Source organism: Sodiomyces alkalinus (genome assembly GCF_003711515.1).
Source record: "Sodiomyces alkalinus F11 unplaced genomic scaffold SODALscaffold_1, whole genome shotgun sequence".
Taxonomy (NCBI): domain Eukaryota; kingdom Fungi; phylum Ascomycota; class Sordariomycetes; order Glomerellales; family Plectosphaerellaceae; genus Sodiomyces; species Sodiomyces alkalinus.
The window spans coordinates 5,002,872-5,021,868 of record NW_021167079.1 but is presented as its reverse complement, the minus strand read 5'-3'; the positions used below and the strand labels follow the sequence as shown (position 1 = coordinate 5,021,868).

Here is an 18,997-nt window from a genome sequence, read left to right as displayed (position 1 = left end):
AATGTACAGACAAGCATCCCCCACCCGGTACTGCCCCCCCCCCCACTCTTTCCTTTTTTTTTTCTTTTGCCCCTTTTCAACCGAAACAGGAACCCTAGTCTTCGAGCGCTGCCTTGGCCTTCGCCTTCTGCTTCTTCAGCTTCGTCTTGCGCTCGGCAATCTGCTTATCGAGTTCCTCGTCGTTACTCGTCGGCAGTGCAGCCTTCTCCTTCTTCTCCTTCTTTTCCTTCTTCGCCTTCTTCGCAGGCGTACCAGTACCGGCCGCTCCCTCCTCGCCCTGCTTCTCCTCCGTCACGGCCTCGGGGGCCTTGCGCTTCTTCCCAATGTTAGGCTTCTCCTTGATCGCCTTCTTGTCCTGCTCGGGAAGCTCTGCGACGACGTCCTTCTCCTCGAGCCACAGCTCCTCCGTCAGCCAGACGGGCAGCGCCGCCGTCTCGGGGCCCTTGACGTAGATGCTCTTGACGTTCTTCCACTTCTGCGGCACCCACTTCTCCACGAGGCCGGCGACCACGGCCTCGACGTTGGCGGCGAGCTCCTCGGGCGAAAACCGGGCGACGCCGACGCGGATGCTCGTGTTGGGGGACGGCGTCAGGTGGACGAGGGCAGAGCTGAGGGCCCGCTCGACCTCGGCGGCGATGGTTCCCGCGGAGCCGGCATTGAGCTGCCCCTGGCCGTTCGCGCCGTTGCTGCCCCTGCCCCTGGCCGACTTATTGTCGTTCCCCTTCTTGGCGTCCGGCTTGGCGGCCTTGGACTGGAAGACCACGGGGATGGGCCGCTTGGTGGTGGTTCTGTAAAACGTCTTGCCCAGAACCTTGGGGAGGCGGTTGATGACGCGGTCGTCGCCGAGGAAGACGTCGTGCTCGGAGAAGAGCTTCCGCTGGGCCTCGTACTGGCTGAACTTGGCCTTGAGGTGGGAGTAGTCGATGACGCGGGTGATGCGCTTGCGCAGGGCCTCGGGGAACTCGGGCGAGGCGACGACGTCTTTGTACGCCCTTTGCGGGTCGGCGGTGATGAGGCAGATGGTGGTGTTTTCGTCGTCGTTCAGGGAATGCGGGAGGCGGATCTTGCCGGGCTTGAGGCGGTTGGAGTCGGCGATGTGGCGCTTCGTGGTGAGATTCAGCCAGATGGGCGTCTCGGCGACGGCCTCGTCATCTTCTTGGAGCAAATTCTTCTTGCTGGGGTCGGAGGTCTTGGCCTTTGTGGTCTTGTGGATGTGGGCGAGCAGAGCTTTGCATGCCTTGAGGGTCTATGAGAGTTGCAACAAACAGGTCAGTGCATGTGCGCCTGCAGAAACGGACGAAATGGATTTTTTTTTTTAACGAACCTGCTCTGGTGAGACGGTAGCCACTGCGGTCTGTGACCTCGTGACAATCTCATTAGAAGGCGACATGATTGTGGTTGGAAATACCTGTTGTAAGCTTTCCAATGGTGGTGGGGAGTATGTATTTGTTGCGATTGAGAGTGTGAAAAGAGTGTCGTCCAGAATTTTTTTGGGAACCCAGACCCACATTTCGAGCGGTCTACAAACCCGCGACCAGAGCTGGCCCCGTTGGAGTCGGTGGATCGGCGTGCCGGGGGCCGATAGTGGGTCTGATACATGGGCCACCACTCCGACCGGTCTTGATCTCGGTGAACTCACCTCGGTATGTTTCTTCCTCCATGTTTCTTCCTCCATGTTTTTCCGCCTCTTTTCTTTCATCTGAATTGCTGGTCATAACACAATGCATATGGTTGTTAAACGAGGGAAAGCCAGCTTGATTGTTGTTCAATAGGACAACTTTCATTATGAAAGTTACATATAAATACCAATTGTCCTCGGTGACCATGTCCATGGTGCTACCAATCTCTCTATCCAGCCACCCTTATCCAACGCAGACAGAAGTATTAGTTGGCATTCACCGAGGCCTTTTAACGCTTGGCTATCTGGCGGCGGGGATGGTCCGTTCTAAAGAGATCCAAGAATCTCGGAACATTAACATGCTTCTCTTTCTCGTAGCGTACAGGTCGCTTCATCGCTTCATCAACGAGGGTGTAAGAGGCATTTCGGTATCCCAAAGCCCTGGCAGAGATCGTTTCCTAAGGCAATGGAAAGGGAGCCGTCGTTTTGGTCTCGGATTGCTGGCCCAATCTAACCAGCCACGACACCATATGAAGATGACGACCAGTCGGAGTGCATGTGCCGAGATCAATGCGATAACCATGATGCAGGGGTAGCTACGTATTACTACTCCGTACGTCGTATATTCGTAGTCCGTACTGCAAATTACGAATAGGGGAATATAGGGGGCTAGTCGGCTTTACTCTGTGCATGTGTCCTTGTAATCTCTCCGGAATACGGAGTAAAACAAGGCTTTTTCATTTCGGCTCGGCCTGGTCTGAGCACTGGTCACTGGTCACTGGTAGGACACACATCGTTGAGAAGCGTGATGGTGGAGACGTGAAATTCGAGGAGGCTGGAGGACGGCACTGCACTCACTGAATGTGCAATGCATCAATTGAATAGGAAGAGCCGAGCGAATATCGCATTGACGAGAGAAATGTAAAATAATGAATATGAAGGGGACGGGAGTCAATTGAAAAGGATAGGAAAAGGAAGGTATAAGTCGCCAAAAATCGAGGCTCATTTCCTGGCCGACTGTTGGGAGACGAAGTGAGACGAATGCTTAAAGGAAGGAACTCGACGTCATAAGCGGACCGGGACCGTGAGGTACCTTAGACCTTCCGCACCTCCCCCTGTAATGCAGTCCACTACGACGCGTCCTCTCAGGGGATCAGTGCCCCGTAGCCGCTGAAGACTTGGGTGCTACAGCGCAGATTTGTGGCTCCCGATAGCGAGGTGCAGGTACCGTAGCACAAGTGACCCCCTGCACAAATGGTACCTCCAGCAAACTTGAAGGAGCGTGTCGGGATCCGCCCAACGCCAACGCCAACGCGATGCGCCCGCGTTAAACCACCAGAACACGCTTCGCACTTCCCCGTCCCCCCCGCTCCGGCCCTCGATCAAAAAGGCCACAAATCCCAAGCCTACCTTTTTTTCCTGCCCTTGGCCTCTTCTAACCCGGCCTGCAACTGCGACCGTTTCCTTGAAGAATTAACTTTTTCTTTTTTTCTTTTTCTGCATTCCTTCCTTCTGAGTTGGAGCAACTATCAAGCAGACATCGCATCCTCTTCACCTTTTCCCTCTCTCCATCGTCCACCGACATACCACATACCATACCTATACCCACACAATTTGCCCACAGGGATAGGAAGTGCAGGTCCAAGAAGGAAGTTCGGACGCGATAGGACCCGAGACACGTGAATCCTGACGTCTCTAGATCTTCTCCACGACTTCCCTTTCGCTGTATTACAGCACAATCGAGAAGCATCAACGGGGGACATACCTGTGAACGTGACATTGAAACACTCCAAGACTCAAGAACCAAGGTCGACTTGTCCCCAACCTGATATGCCTCAGTCGCGTTCATGATGGACTCCTCACCCCCCGCCAAGACGCAAGAACCGACTCTGCCGACCGCGGGCACCAAGCGTCCCGCTCCCAGCCTCTTACCTCCCTTTGAACCTCTCAGTTCGTCGCCGAGCTACCCTCGACCTCTTAAGCGACAGGCCCGACCCGGCTCCGTCGGCTCCTCTGGCGCGTATCTCAAGTATCCGACTCCGGTTCCGACATCGAGCACCGGCATCCTTTCCTCGTCTCCTCCGCGCGTCGGTCTCAGTCTCGGTCTGGGTCTCGGTCTGGGTCTCGGTCTCGGTCTCGCTGCATCGCAGTCACAACACCACCAACAACATCGGGATGGCACGTTGTCGCAGGCACGGCACGGCCTCTCGGAGCGTGCCCCGCTCGCGTCCGTGCCCACCATCGAACTGAACGAGAACGGCGAGACGCTCCTGATGGGCCGCTCCAGCAATTCCTCCCATTATCAGCTCTCCGGGAACCGACTCGTCTCCCGCGTACACGTCAAGGCGCGTTATATCCCCGCTTCGAGGCCCCTCGAGCCTAACAAGGTCGAGATCGTCTGTCATGGCTGGAATGGTCTGAAGCTCCATTGCCAAGGCCGCACGTGGGAGTTGCTCAAGGGCGACTCGTTCACGTCCGAGACGGAAGGCACGGAAATCATGGTCGACGTCCACGATGCTCGCGTCATGATCCAGTGGCCCAAGAAGGGGCTCCGAGACGTGCACGGCGGCAACATGTCCGACTCGTCGTGGGACGACTCCCCGCGCTCGCAGGTCCGCGGCGGCCGTGCAGAAGCAGCAGCAGCAGCAGCAGCAGGTGGCAGCAGCAGCAGCAGCAACAGCATGGGAGTGGGACTGGGCCTGCAGTCGAGCCCCCTACGACGTGCCTCGCGCATCAAGAGCCCCGAGTCCCCGACACCTGGCGTGATCAACCTCGCCTCTTCCCAGCGCATCGCCTCCCTCCTTCCCGGGGATGGCAGTGACGAGATTCTCATCTTCGAAGACCCGAGCCCGGCCGAAGGGGCACCGGCTCATGGCGGCGAGACGACGTCGGGGGATGTGGGTCAGAGCTTCATGACCGAGGTGACCAACTCGTTTTCGTCGGACCTCAGCGAGCCGGAAGATGAGGAAGACGAGAACGAGTATCCGGACGAGGAGAACGATCCCATTGTGCATTCGTTTGGCCCGTTCGGCGCCAACCTCTCCAACCGGCTCGCTTCCATCACGGCCAGCTCGCCCGGGAACCCCGCCCTGTCTCCCACGAAGCCGCGGTCCCGTGGCCCCATCTTTTCCGCCCACCAGCACCAGGCCAACGCCAAGGCATCCTCCCGCAGCCTCGCCGCCATCCGGGAAGCCCTATCCCCGCAGAAGAAGAATAAGGTGGAAGCAACACAGGAGGAAGAAGGGTATGCCATGTATGCCACGGTGAAGAAGGAGGCGGAGGAGGAGGAGGAGGAGAAGGACGAGTCGGGCTCCGGATTGTCATCGCTATTGTCCTCCCTGGAGGATAAGGATAACGTCGACGTGCCTGCCATCCGCAACCACGTGGTCAACCAGCTGGCCTTCTCGCGCCTCTCGTCCACGCCCCTTTCCGCCATCCTCGGCAACCTGCCTGCGGAGGAGCGACGGGGCTTGGACAAACGCCAGCTGCAGGCCATCCTCGAGGCCACGGCCTGCACCGGCATCATCACCCGCCAGGGCAAGGACGCGGCGGGCCAGCCGCTCGAGAGCGAGTTTTACTACGTCCCCGAGGCGGACGAGGACGAGCAGCGCCGTTTGGCCGTTACGGACGGACTGCGGAAGCCGAGTCTCCGGGCCTGTCGGAAGCAACACAAGGTTCGTTGGGCGTCCCGTCTTTTCTGCCATCTTTTTTTACCTTGGCCTCCAGCAGCCCCGACGCCCCGACACACCAATTGAGAAGGACCAGTTTAGGCTAACACGCGACCGTCACAGCAATACTACTGGAAGCGTCCCAAGACCCCTTGATGCCTGTCAAGGCAAACTTGTCTTTTCTCCCAGCAGCCTGTCGTCGTCCAACATTTCTTTGTGCTCTTCTTCCTCTTCACCCTACCCTGTATTATGACGAGACTTGACCGTTCTCGTCGTGTCTATACCCAGGACATAACCCCCACTTGTTGGTTCATCCTCGTCGAGTATATATATATAACTACGCCGTTTCCCCCTTTTCCCCTTGGTCACGCAGCTGCATAGCGCAAGGCGTCTTGATATTTTATCTTTCCCTCTTGCCTGCGCTTTTACCTTTGTTTTTATGGGGGGGTGGGGGATATTTCCGGCTCATGAAAGCGTCACAGCCTTTTCCATGAATGCCTGGGAGGGTTTTTGTCTTTTTATTCGTTTTTTAGAGAGAGTGAGGTCTAACGTCGGCCCTGGCTCGGGATGGCGCCATGGTGAGGCTGTATGTAAATCCCCTTTTTCTCGTCACCTTTGATCAGTATTGGTGTCTTTGGGCTTGTACGGGGGTAGGTAGGACAGGGGCACAGGATCGGACGGTTCTGGTTCTAGTGATCCCCGGATGATCAATGGGGGTGTGGAAAAGAAGAATGTTGATTTACTGTTCGGTCTGTCCACTCTAAAACCCTCGGTATTGGATTGGCGGCGTTTGCTATGACGAGTGTGGCATGATGCCATGACAGAAACGCCCCATCTCCTCGGGAAGCCGGCTGCTTTATTTTACCCCAAGTTCATATCGAAGGTCGAACAGGGATGTGTCTGTATGACTGGTGATGTGTACATGTAATATGTGTGTACCTATGTAGGTAGAAGGAAGAATATCCCAGCCCAAAAGGGTAGCTGTGGAGACTAGATATACCCGTCAACAGGTGGTGCCTGCAGGCAACCACGCAACAGCTCATGGCGTGTCTCTATCCCGGGCCAAAGTGATATTTTGGCTTCCAATCTCGCGCCAGTATTTTCCTAGCTCTTATTTCCAGCTTTCAATGGGGTGTTTTCGGGTCACGGTCAGCCCGCCATCATCTATAGCTATCGCGCCACGATTTGTGATTTTTTTGCTTCATTCGCCGGTTGTCGCCTACACCGGCACTGTTGAAGGATGTTTTCGTGGCGACGGTGGCAACGCTGAGTGATACAAAAGTCGTCATTGTCCACCTAGATCGTGATGGAGGGGCGCCATAACTCCACGGTAATCGGAGGGAGTAGGATACGGTACGTGTGGTGTGAGATTCCAATGTATTGCATGTTTCTTCGTCCCTTAAAGGTATATACCATCTGCAAGGTTGCGTGATGTGTGTTTGCAAAGTGGTATAAAAGTCCGCGCGTTGCCTCCATCTCCCGACTCTAACATCATCACACCATCAATACAACATCATATCGTCCACATCCATAACATTATATTCGAATTCACTCCACATTAACTTCGCATATACAACCTCATCTCCATCTCAACCAACAATAATTTTCTACAAAAAACAACCTATACACCTCATACCAATTCAACAAACAATCCAAACAAAATCAACTCTCAATCCAATTAAAAAGCCATCTCACCAAAGAAAGAAAGAAAAAAAACAAATAAAAAATGTCGGCCCACCAAGATCCAGACAAACAAATCCACGACCCTCTCACCTGCACCTCTACCTCCCCTCCCGACGCCTTCCCGTCCACAGCCACCACCTCAACAACCACCCCTCCTCACCAATACCGCTCCGCCCATGCCGCCGCCGACGCCGCCCGCGCCATGGACCACACGAACAGCTGGACGCCCTCCTTCGCACGCCGCCAGAGCTGGAACAAAGAGGACATGAAGCACCACGTACAAATGGGCGGTATCCAGGAGTCGGTCAGGACCGGGCCGGGGTTCACTGAAGAGGATAAAGTGATGGGTGGTCGAGGGTAAAGGAGAGACGATGGCGGACCCGGAATGATGGTTCTCTTTCCCCCTTTGTCTGTTTAACTTTTTCCTTTTTTTTTCTTCTTCTTTTTGCCCCTCATTGCAGCGGAGGGCACGTTTGGTGCGAGCAGGCGAGGAACACAAAGGAGTCTGCGAACAGAAAAGCCTCTGGTCGGGAGATTGACGACCGACCCTAGTTGTCCTGTCATTAGGCATGCGAGCTCGGTTTGTTTTATTATTATCAATAACCAACGAGAGGCGGAAACGGAAATGGAAACGGAAATGAAAGAAAGGAACAAAAGGCAGGCAAAAGGGAAAACGGCCCTCTTGGAAACAGCAAGGACTGGTACAAGTCTTGCGTATGGATCATTTGATCATTTGAAGACGATGAGAACCCTCCTCACCCAGGAAAGCGAAATACTATGATGACCTGGGCTTCCCCACCAATGTACGAACATACAACGGGCAGAAAGGATACGAAAATTGAATTTCGTTGCTCATTCTCAGTAATGTGTCCTGTTGCGTGAATGGTATCCTAATAATATTCCCAACGCCTGCCGTTGCCTCCTTGCTGTTCCGTCTCCATGGAATCCATGCACCACCACATAGAAAAGAAAAAAAAGGGGGAATGAAAGGAATGAAAACTTTGAATCAAAGCCATATGGCGGCAGTGCGGACCGCCCAGTAGATCAAACCCTCGTGGGCTGCCCGCTGCCCTCCGCACCCCCAGTCCTGAAGTACTCGCCCAATACACCGACCGAGTAGGAAAGCCCCCCAACTCCTATCGCGCCCAAGACCATCTTCCTGCCCCGTCGTTTCGACTTGCCCGTGTTGCCGTCCGAGTTCTTCCTCGCTGACCCCGTGGTCTCGTCTGCTACCGTCTCCGTCTTCGTCTCCGTCTCCGTCCGCGACGTGAAAGGAGGCGGCGGCTTGCGGTCCGCGGCCGCCCCGGCCGTGTCGGCGTCGTAGCTCACGTACCCCGTCGGGCTCGCCGAGAACGAATGCGGCGTCACCGGTCGGCTGCCCATCATGTCGATCGGGTTCACATGGGAAGCGTGGTACCTCGTAGGTGGTTGTCGTTGCTCCAGCCGGATGTGCGAGGACGGCTTCCCGTCTCGGACTTTGCGGAGCACCAACACATTCCCGCTTCCCGAAATCATCTCGTAGCCTTCTTCCCCAACCAGCTCGAGATGCGGGAAGAACTTGACAGGATTCGACAGGCGCTGGAGCACCTCGGCCGGTGACAAAGGGGCCATCGTATCGGGGACGGTGGACGTCGTTTCGGCCATCACGACCGTCTCCAACGTCGGGTCGTACGCTAGGATCTTGTACTGCGACGGCTCCTCGTCCTTCTTGGTCTGCTTTGCACCTGCACTTGCACCGTCGTCTCTAGTCTTCTCCGCAGGCGGTTCCTGGTCAGGCCTAGGGGCTGATCCTTCCGCATTGACAGATTCGCCCTTGACAGCATTACGGGCGCACTCCTCCTCCATAGAGCCCAACTCGAGGCCTTGTGGTTCTTTAGAGTAGGGGTCAATCGGGGGGCTGCCGTGGCCTAGGCGCACCTGTGCCCTGTTGGCCGGGGTAACGCGATGCAATGCGGGTTCCAGTTTGGAATTGTTGGTCGACGCAGCTTCTCGGTCAAGTGCTGCATCAAGCGTCGGGAAGCTTTCGTCCAGAGAGGCGATATCCACATCGGTACCCTCGAGGGAGGTCTGCTTATTTGCGGCCTGTCCTGAGCTTGCATTTTGATCGACCAGAGCACCCCATGACGCTTGGAAGTCTTCGGGGAAGTCCCTGACATAGTTGCCAGACAATTGTCGTCCGTTTTGCCCCGCTTCATCCATATTGCTGGCCTTGATCTTAGCTTGTTGGATGGTGGTCTTGGCTGCCTTGTTGGCGTTGTCCCAGGTCTGTGCATATTCTGACATGTCCTTCTCGAGAGCCTCCGAGTCGTCACTCTTCAGTGACGACGCCGCCGTCTTGTATGCCATGTTGGCACGGATGTCGCTCGGCCGAAGGAGGTCTAAATCTTCGGCCGTCTCACTAGGTTCATGCTGAAAAGGCTGGTTATATCGATGGAGGTCAGCGTATCGTTTGCTGGTTTCTTTGGGGTGGATGGGCAGTTTGCCGTCGGGCTCATTCCATTGCACTGGTCCGTACCTGTGCAAGTCGACATACTTCTTGCTGGATTCTTCCGCCCACACCATTGGCTTCCCTTCGGGCTCATTCCATTCGAACTTGTCATAGTTGTGCAAGTCGGTATACCGTTTGCTAGCTTCCTCCGGGGTTGGCGCCGCTTTCCCGTCCGGCTCGTTCCATTGCACCTTGCCGTATCTGTGGAGATCAGTATAGTCCTTGCTGGCCTCCTCTGCGGTCGGAGGAGGCATTCCGTCCGGTTCGTTCCATACCACCTTTCCATACTTGGTGAGGTCAGAGTATCGCTTGCTGACCTCGTCTCTGGTTGGGCCGGGCTGCCCGTCCGGCTCGTTCCATTCTACCTTGCCGTAGTTGTCAAGATCGGTGTATTGCTTGCTAGTCTCCTCTGGAGTTGGCGTAGGTTTTCCATCCGGCTCATTCCACTCGACCTTTGAGTACTCGTTCAGATCCGTGTAGCGCTTGCTGGCCTCCTCCGTGGTCGGTGTCGGTTTCCCATCCGGCTCATTCCACTCGACCTTTGAGTACTCGTTGAGATCCGTATACCGCTTACCGGCCTCCTCCGCGGTCGGTGCGGGTTTCCCATCTGGTTCATTCCACTCAACCTTCCCGTACTTGCCGAGGTCCGCATACTGCTTACTAGCCTCCTCGGCCGTCAATGGCATCTTGCCGTCGGGCTCGTTCCAGCTCACAGGCCCGTAACGGCGAAGATCAGTGTACTTCTTCGAGCGCTCTTCGGCGGTGGGGGCCGGCAAACCATCGGGCTCGTTCCACGAGAACCGATCCCCGTACTTATGCAGGTCGGTATACTTCTTGGACAGCTCCTCCGACGAAGGAGGTAGTTTCCCATCGGGCTCGTTGAAGGTGTAAGGACCAGCGTATTGGTGCAGATCATCGTACTGCTTCGAGAGCTCTTCGGTAGTGAGTGGAAGCTTGCCGTCCGGCTCGTTCCACGTAGTAGGTCCGTATGTATGGAGATCATCGTAGGTCTTGGACAACTCTTCAGCGGTCGGCTGGGGCAAGCCGTCGGGTTCCCTCCACTGGACGGGACCGTAGTTACCCAGGTCGGTATACATCTTGGATCGCTCCTCTGCACTGAGGGGTGGCAGTCCGTCCGGTTCTCTCCACATGACCGGTTCATAGTTGGGAAGGTCATCGTACTTGGTTTCCGTCCCACTCGCCGAGGCAGCGTTTGGGCCGTGAGTGAAGTCCGTGGGCTTATATTTTGCGAGGTCGTCGTACTTGGGGGCTGCGAAGGATGATGCGGCTGCTGGAGTTTCGTCCACGACTGGCTTGTACTTGTCGAGGTCCGAAACCGAACATGGCTCCGGTTCGGCCGCCAACGGCTGCCACGGCTTGTCGTCAAATTTGACTTGACTATATCTTTGCAGCTCTTTTGCTGACGGAGGTCCGTCCGAATGAACGGGTTCGACCCGGAGGGAGTCGGGTAATGAAAAGTGCGAATGGGAGACTTGGTTCGCCTTCGTTTGTTCGATGACAGAGGTTGCTCCAGCCAATGCCTGAAGCGTGACCCTACGATTCGTGATAGGGTCAATGGCTAGGCTGTCTACCTGGCCGCCAGGTTGATCCGACTGGATTTCAGTGATATTTTGTGTGGCCAGGAGATTGCGGATGTTCTGTAAAGGAGACTGCCACGGGTCGTACTCGTACGGATGGGGAGTTGGGGCGGAGGCAGAGGAGGAGGAAGACGAAGAAGAGGGAGAAGAGGGGTCATTATGACGGAAGAGATGGTTGATGGCGCTGCGCTCGACATCTTCGATATTCCGGCCTGGGCGAACCCCGGACAATTCGTCTGACCACGACTTGACCTTGTCAACGTCCGCATATCGACCGGTTGACGAGGGGGCAGAGGCATCCCAGTAACGGGCCATAAGCTTCTTAAGGGCAGCCTTAGGGTCTTCGGCGGTTGGGTGTTGGTGCCAAGAGAGCGCCCTGGTCATGCAAGAAGAGATATACTTGTAACGAAGGCGGCGAGGTCGGGAGCGGTGGAGGTCACCACGGCATTCCGAGCCTAGGTGGGAGGACCACCTGTCAAAATGGAAGCCGCGGGCCTGGACGCTGTGTCGTGACTGAACGAGAAGAGCGCTTGTTGGGAAGCCCAGAAGCTGGTGACGGACAGAAGAGCTGCCACGGAGCATCCTCGTCCGAGGTGGAGCACGAAGGCCCGTCATTAACATGGTGAACAGGGAGCACGAAGGCCGGACTATAATCTTAGCATGCTACCGCAGCTGTGATTGCGACATTAGTCAGTATCCATGACGATGGTTTAAGAGGCCCATGGTAGCTCGAGGCAAGCGAAGACTGGAGGGGAGGAAAGGGGAAGATGGGTTGTACGGACAGGGAGAGACCAGAGCGACTTACATGGCGAGGGGGTTGGACGAGACAGCAAGATGAGGCTGTATCGAAGATCATGAAGAGGAAAGTCCAAGATAACTTTCAGACACTCCAAGTAACAGTCGAAGGGAAGAAACGAAAACAATGGCACAGAAAAGGTCCGCACTGTTGAATAAAGGCCACGAGTTGGAAGTGAGAGACGAAGGTAAGTTAGATCGCGTGAGGGGAAAGTAGCGGGAATTTGAGGAAACCAAGGCCGGACGGTGTCGGGTGAGCTTCCCCTTCTTCCCCCCTTATGTACTCCAACCTTTGCCGCGATAGCCCGAAGCTTAGTGGATCTCTAGCACTAAAGCGGCCAGTAGGCGACGCAAGAAGGGGTCATAGTGGGGATCGCAGCGCTATTCAGTGGCTTGGCGAATGCGGGGTAGCTGATCCACATGTGCTCAACCCTGCTGGGCTGGGTCCACTCTGCCCCTTAGAAGGACCCTAAGACCAATGACGACAGCCATTATGACCGCATTTCAAGATATGGAGTCCTGTACATACCCTTACGGACCAGTCATCCGCTCATCCGCGACCCTTAGAACGAAGTAATTACACTAGGAACCTAAGGTACCTTAGTTTAGGCACCTAGTATCAACCCAATGTGATGATGGCGCGGTTAGGAAAGTTCCGAAATTTCGAGTGCTTACTACCTTACCTAGTAAATCATATTGTTACTCTTTTAACTTTGCTCTTAACCTAGCAAGTCGGACAGCCACGTGAAGATGGTATTCTTTATATTAGTAAAAAAAAAAAAAGAAACAAAACATTGACGTAGGCTTATTGGGCACCCTGAACGGATGATTCCTTGGTGAAACGCGTCGCTGGTTTGGAGGTTTAGAGAACCCATCTCATTGGCCGGCAAGACTAGGGGTCATTCTCCGCCCCACCAGATACGGAAGATGGAGTACCAATTAAATCCTTCGTACGGAGTAACGAAATACTTAGTACCGACCGATACTTCGCATGTGCTTGTATCACGTGAGCCAACGTGAGCCAACGTCCCGCCCGTATCGTTATCGTCTTCGTAACGTCTCGGTCTGTGTCGGTCGGCCTTGATTACTGTACGCTGCTGTCTGAAACCCCACCGCCACAACGACCGATGACTGCATTATCGCGGGGCAAGCTTTATCCACATAGAAAACAATTCCCGCCGGCGTGACTCCAGCGGCACACATGATTTCGCATGGTTTCAACCTACCATATGCTTCCTTCACCCTTCACCCACAAGGCTATAAGGTAAGGTACCCATTGCTGGCGTCCTGATACCCCTTATCAGTCTACATTATATCGGTACCAGCAGTTTTACACCACGAATTGATCCATCCAGTGGAAAGGGGCACAGATTTCCAAGCGGCGCATACCTTCTCCTTCTGGACGATCTGAGCTCAAAGGTTCCAAGCTTTGTCACTTGATCTCAATCAATGGGCTTCGACTCTTTCTTTATAGCTACCAGTGCCCTACTGTCTAGTTGCCCTGCGCCTCCGGTCCTTGCCTTGTCCACCCGAACGCAAAGATGTCTCGATCACAAGGCAAGCGGGGTCGCTTTATCGGTGCGAATGGTTTTGCATCCGGCGCCTCTACCTTCGGAGGCTTCTCCTCTTCTTCTGGTGGTAGCGGGTTGTCCTATTTGACCGAGCCCCCCGACTTCTCGACCATCTCCGATGCCAACGTCGGCGTTTCATTCAAAAACTTGCTCAAGAAAGATGCCACCACCAAGACAAAAGCCCTGGAGGACCTCGTGGCCTACGTGCAGACACACCCTCACGAGCAGGGCGGCGGCGCTGAAGACGCTATACTGGATGTGTGGGTGGGTATTCTTGTCGCCCTCATTCGCGAACTATGGACTGGCGAGCAATTGGTAACCATAATGTACGTAACAGGTACAATTATATCCGCGTATTTCAATAGACAACGCGCGCCGTGTTCGCGAACTCTCCCACACCTTACAGTTCGAATTGATGCGCTCGGCCCGAAAGCGCATGGAGAAGAGGGTGCCCAAGGTAGTCGGGGCCTGGTTGGCTGGGCTGTACGACAGGGATCGCGCCGTTTCGAGGGCTGCAAACGACGGCTTATCCTCGTTCCTCAATACGCACGACAAGGTCGTCCAGTTCTGGAAGAAGTGCCAGTCGCAGATCCTGACGTACGCCACCGATGCCATGCAGGAAACCAAGGACACGCTGAGCGACGAGAGATCCACCACGGCCGACGACGCCGACGCCAAATACTTCCGTGTCGTGGGAGGGAGTCTGTCTCTGGCCCTGGGTCTTTTGCAAAAGTTAGAGCAGTCCGACCTCGATAGCGAAGCCGACGCCTACGACGCTTTCTTCTCGGAGGACAAAGTCTGGAAGTCCGCCACTTTTGCCGACCCAAACGTCAGAAAAGCGTCCTGTCAGCTCCTGTGGATTTGTATCGACAGGCGCCCCGAATCTGTTGCTTCTCAGCTCTCCCGGATAAAGAAGATCTTCATCTCAGAGGGTCTGAAGTGCAGCCAGGTTGGCTCCGCCACCGAGTACATCCGCGTGTTGACCCGACTTACCAACAAGCACTCCGAGATTTGGTCCTCGTCGGGGGAGAAGAAACCGCCAGTATCCCGGCTCTGCGGCTTCCTCCGAAAAGGTTCACAGGCTGGTTCGGCCAAGTTCTGGGAGTACCTCGAGCACCTATTGCTTTCCATACCTCGCGACAACATACCCGACGGTGGCCCTTCAGAGATAATGGAGTCGTTCCGGACCGGTATCACGAACCGCGAAGAACCGCGCATGAACGCACCCATTGCATGGGCTAGTTATATCCGAACAGCTAAACATCTCATGGGCACCCTCGCGGCCGGTGACTGTCGTACCACGTTTGTCCGGGACCACGTGTCCCCCCTCACGGCGCATTACCTGCATCCTACCCCGGAGACTATCCGGTGGGATATTGGAGGAGCGGGCAAGCTTGCTGTACTGGTGGAGGTTTTCAATGCCTGTACGGACAAGCATCTGGATGATGTGTCTAACGCGACAGTGGAGGAGTGGAAGAACCTGTCTTCTGCTTTTTGTACGAGGGTATCTAGTTCTGCCCCAGGCGAGCCGAAGGACTACGCGAAACTACAGGAGGACCTCTCGGAAGAAGGCTCTCGGTGGTTTACTCTGGTCGGTCAAATTCACACCAAAAGCCTGGCGGCGCACCAGAAGACCTCTGCTGTACTTGAAAGTCCTTGCCGAGACATCATTCTTACTTCAATACGCCTTCTTGCTGCACGCAATCTGGAGCCTTTTGGTGCGGCAGGGGTGTTGTGCAGTGTTGGAAAAGGCGCCCCGCACATCTGGGAAGACGAAGCTACGGCGGCCGAACTGGAGACCTTTCTTCTGGAACAGGGGCGAGAGCGGATGGACGTCGTCATACCCTCACGCGCAGCAACTAGCCTCTTCGGCTGCCTGGCTGCTCTTGGGACTCTCCCAAGCCGTCGTGAGACGTATAAGAAGATATGGAACGCCTGGCTAAGCTCATTACTTCCTCGTCATGATCAAGCAGCCGCCCTTGATGGCATCAGAAGCTTGGTCTCGCATCCGTCTGCCAGCGAGCTAGCTGCCCAGAACGACGAGTTGCAAAACTTGATTGGGACAAAAGTGGAACAGTCCATCCGAGGCACAGCTGAGGCATGGGCACTTCTTGAGACTGCTCTCTCTAATGATGCTCTTTCCGACTCGGTGGCCAAGCGGATCGCCGAGGAGGCACTGTCTGCACTCGCCCAGGACACCCAGAAAGCGTCCAACGCGTTGCGAGTGCTAGAGATACTAACGAACAATAAACCCGAAATACTGTCGCAGGACGATACTGTCCACGTGGCTCTGATCACTGCGCTTCTGAGCCTCACCGAACTGAGCGGAACCGATCTCTCGTCCCGAGCCCAGTCACTTCGCGCTATCCTAGACGACCGAGCTGACGGCAAGCAGACTGCTGTCGCAATTATCCAGAAGAACTTGGGAGACGCGTCGACGCACTCCTTGGGAATTGATACCCTCTCTCAGCAGGCTCTGCAGGCCCTCGCAGCAGGCGCGGCATCGGCCCAGGACTTGTTCCCCAACACGAACATCTGGATGGAGCAACTGCAGCTCTTCCTACACAGCGACATCAACCCATCCTTAAGTATCACAAGTAACGTGGGAGGTGCGCAGGCCCTTGTGCCACCGGAAGAAGGGGATGCACCGTCTCGGTTTAGGAGGGACCGCGACGGCCGTTCGATCCCTGCTAGGATGGCAATGTACGCTTCCAAGCTGCTGTCGTCTGGTATCGATACACAGTCGCTTCCTCGGCCTCTCTTGATTGAGGTGCTCTTCCTGCTTTGCGTTTCTGTCCACTTGGCTTCCGACCAGATCGCACTTATGGAGGAGAACAAGCTCTGGGGCAGTTTGAACCACAAGAATTCTCTCACTGAGGCATCAGATTTCGTTTCCGAAACGCGAGCATCCATCGAGACCCTTGTAGCAACGGCAGTAGGATGGAGAGACGGCTCCGACACTGGATCGAGTGGACTCATCGAGGATCTCATCTCCCTCATGATGAAACAGACCCAGACGCTGACTCCCATGGGACTGTACAGCTCAAGGGCACTTGGCGAATTAATCGAGTCCCTGACGGAGAAGCACGGTGCGCCGTTGGCGATAGACGAGAAGCTCTCCGAGTTGGACACCATGAAGGCCTCTCCTTCAACGATCCTCGGAGCTGTAGCTCTGGTCTCCGGCTTTGGAGCAACGCTCAGGTCCTCCAAACTCGTCAATACCCTCGCCAACCGCCTGGTCAGCGACATTGCGGGCCTCGGCGCGCAGGCAGACAAGACTCTTCCGACCTTGGTTCTTCTCAATAGGTGCGCCGGGATTTACGAGACGGGTGAATTACCCGTTGCCAACAATCGACTCGTCTTTGCGGTCAGACAGATCACTTCCTGGCTCGAAGATCCTATCGGATTATCACCTGCCTTGTCCGCGGAGATCTGCCGTGCGCTGCAGAAGATTCTCCCCTGTATAAAAGGAGTATATGGCCCTCACTGGGAGCGCACTCTCGAGTTCTGCACAACTCTTTGGACAGATGCGTCCGACGACGAAACGGATGATGCCATCCCGTATATTCATGCATCTTTGAAGCTGTTCACTACTCTAGAATCACTGGCGGATCCGAATGATGACCTTGAAGACGCCCTTAAGGAAGTGGCGGAAGCAAAATCCCGTGCCCTTCTCAAACTCCTCGAACTTCATCGGGAGAGAAGCACTCAACCCATTCAGATTGTCGATGCCATCATCTGCAGGCAAGTCGAAAAAGTCCCCTTGGCGCATCTCGGCGATCTTTCCGACCTTTACCACTTGGTCGCCTCGGAAGCGCGGGATATCCAGACAGCTGCATTCGACCTGCTTCATCGTGCCCTGCCCGCATCCCAAGAGCAGCTCTCTGTGGATGTGTTACTGGAGAAGAAGGGTAAGCCGGAATTTTCGGGGATGGGCATTTTCTGTTCACCGCCAGTTCTCTAACGTATGTATGTATCCAGATGCCCGGTTACCCGATGAGCTGGTCTCCCTGCTCCTTGATGCGCCCACGCTAGAAAAATATCCCGACGACGTCCTTGCTCAGTTTCCGACCTCCATCCGCTCATACCTCCTCTCATGGCATCTCATATTCGACGCCTATAGCACCGCCTCCGTCAAAGTCCGAAACGACTACACCGAACATCTCAAATCCGAGAACTCCGTGGGCCCGTTGCTCCAGTTTACCTTTGACGTCCTCGGTCACTCAGCAGCCCACGCCCTCAGCCTTGACCGCGAGGGCCTGACGGCCGACCACATCAGGTCCTACGACTTCCGCGTCGCTGACGCCGAAGCCGACGAGCGGAACCTCCAGTGGTTCCTAGTCCACATTTACTACCTGGTCCTGAAATACGTCCCGGGCCTCTTCAGAGGGTGGTTCATCGAGTGCCGCTCCAAGCAGACCAAGACGGCCGTGGAATGGTGGATGACGAAGTATTTCTCACCCATTATCATCTCGGAGGTCCTCAGTGAGGTGGCCTCCTGGGCTGCGTCGCAAGGGCATCCAGGCGACGAGGAGAAGGAGCTCATGGTCAAGGTAAGCCAGGCAGGGAGGGAGATCACGGCCGGTTATGAGGTGGACGAGTCGCTTGCTTCCATCGCCATCCGCGTGCCGCAGGGGTATCCCCTTGAGGGCGTGACGGTGGTGGGCATCAACAGAGTGGCAGTGAACGAGCGCAAGTGGCAGAGCTGGCTCATGACCACGCAGGGCGTCATCACCTTTTCGGTATGTTGTCTTCTTTTCTTTTCTTTCCTTTCCTTTTTTCTTCTTTTCTTTTCTCCCCATCTTCTCTCCTGTTCTCCGCTCTTTTCAATTTCGTTCCAATCTCTACCCTCAAGATTTACGTTCCTGACATACGAGGGCCCAACAAAACAGAACGGCAGCATCATCGACGGCCTGACAACCTTCCGCCGCAACATCGTCGGCGCGCTCAAAGGCCAGACCGAGTGCGCCATCTGCTACTCCATCATCTCCGCCGACCGCAAGATGCCCGACAAGAAGTGCCAGACCTGCCGCAACTCCTTCCATCGCACATGTCTGTACAAGTGGTTCCAGAGTAGCGGCCAGAACACCTGTCCTCTATGCCGGAATCCCATTGATTACCTGGGTGCCGATGTCAAGGCGAGGAGGGCGGCAGCTGCATAAGAGGCAGGGAATGCATGAATGTATAGGCCACTGTCGTATTACTTTGATGCTCATGATATTAGACAGCGGAGAATGAGGCATCGCATCGATAGGTTCCTCTTCATGGAATAGACTTGGTCAAAAAAAGCGACTCTTCAACAGCGATAAAGACATATCACAAAAGATATCGAGTCTTTCTAGGCAAGAGGGCATAATCGGCGTGAAATAAATCGGTATATCATAGACAGACTCCCTACATAAGATAGGGGAAATATGTGGGACAACCACCACATGGGCACCTACATATTATCCAGACAAGGGAGGGCACACGCCCTTCATCCTGTCTGTACGTCTCTGTCCGTCTCCTTTTCCTTACATGCTAGACTGGAGAACACAAAATGATGAGAGAAGAAAGATGAGAGAAGAAAAATGGGT

The 18,997-nt window shown here is 55.1% G+C and overlaps 6 protein-coding genes across 6 annotated transcripts; 4 read left to right on the top strand and 2 right to left on the bottom strand.

Annotated features, from left to right (window-relative positions):
• Positions 1 to 33: 33 nt before the first annotated feature.
• On the bottom strand, positions 34 to 1,449 carry SODALDRAFT_304817 (electron transfer flavo protein alpha-subunit). The gene is made up of 2 exons (XM_028608988.1): positions 1,325 to 1,449; positions 34 to 1,246 (listed from the first exon to the last, which is right to left on the bottom strand). The coding sequence occupies exons 1-2, from the start codon at positions 1,388 to 1,390 to the stop codon at positions 95 to 97; spliced, it is 1,218 nt and encodes a 405-aa protein (XP_028470841.1). The 5' UTR covers positions 1,391 to 1,449; the 3' UTR covers positions 34 to 94.
• A 1,299-nt stretch (positions 1,450 to 2,748) lies between these two features.
• Positions 2,749 to 3,383, top strand: SODALDRAFT_29063 (hypothetical protein). The gene has a single exon (XM_028608647.1). It carries the CDS (start codon positions 2,873 to 2,875, stop codon positions 3,299 to 3,301), a length of 429 nt encoding a protein of 142 aa, XP_028470840.1. The 5' UTR covers positions 2,749 to 2,872; the 3' UTR covers positions 3,302 to 3,383.
• Positions 3,384 to 5,669, top strand: SODALDRAFT_29069 (hypothetical protein). Its single transcript, XM_028608648.1, has 2 exons — positions 3,384 to 5,292; positions 5,410 to 5,669. Exons 1-2 carry the CDS (start codon positions 3,466 to 3,468, stop codon positions 5,440 to 5,442), a joined length of 1,860 nt encoding a protein of 619 aa, XP_028470839.1. The 5' UTR covers positions 3,384 to 3,465; the 3' UTR covers positions 5,443 to 5,669.
• Positions 5,670 to 7,012: 1,343 nt separating this feature from the next.
• On the top strand, positions 7,013 to 7,698 carry SODALDRAFT_355224 (hypothetical protein; the record flags this gene model as incomplete). Its single annotated transcript, XM_028613796.1, has 3 exons — positions 7,013 to 7,326; positions 7,431 to 7,520; positions 7,662 to 7,698. 3 exons carry the CDS (start codon positions 7,013 to 7,015, stop codon positions 7,696 to 7,698), a joined length of 441 nt encoding a protein of 146 aa, XP_028470838.1.
• Positions 7,699 to 7,776: 78 nt separating this feature from the next.
• On the bottom strand, positions 7,777 to 12,077 carry SODALDRAFT_28997 (hypothetical protein). Its single transcript, XM_028608634.1, has 2 exons — positions 11,861 to 12,077; positions 7,777 to 11,727 (listed from the first exon to the last, which is right to left on the bottom strand). Exon 2 carries the CDS (start codon positions 11,674 to 11,676, stop codon positions 8,014 to 8,016), a length of 3,663 nt encoding a protein of 1,220 aa, XP_028470837.1. The 5' UTR covers positions 11,677 to 11,727; positions 11,861 to 12,077; the 3' UTR covers positions 7,777 to 8,013.
• Positions 12,078 to 13,092: 1,015 nt separating this feature from the next.
• On the top strand, positions 13,093 to 18,968 carry SODALDRAFT_28970 (hypothetical protein). The gene is made up of 5 exons (XM_028608625.1): positions 13,093 to 13,114; positions 13,221 to 13,685; positions 13,759 to 17,332; positions 17,403 to 18,163; positions 18,314 to 18,968. The coding sequence occupies exons 2-5, from the start codon at positions 13,392 to 13,394 to the stop codon at positions 18,581 to 18,583; spliced, it is 4,899 nt and encodes a 1,632-aa protein (XP_028470836.1). The 5' UTR covers positions 13,093 to 13,114; positions 13,221 to 13,391; the 3' UTR covers positions 18,584 to 18,968.
• The last annotated feature ends 29 nt before the right edge of the window (positions 18,969 to 18,997 follow it).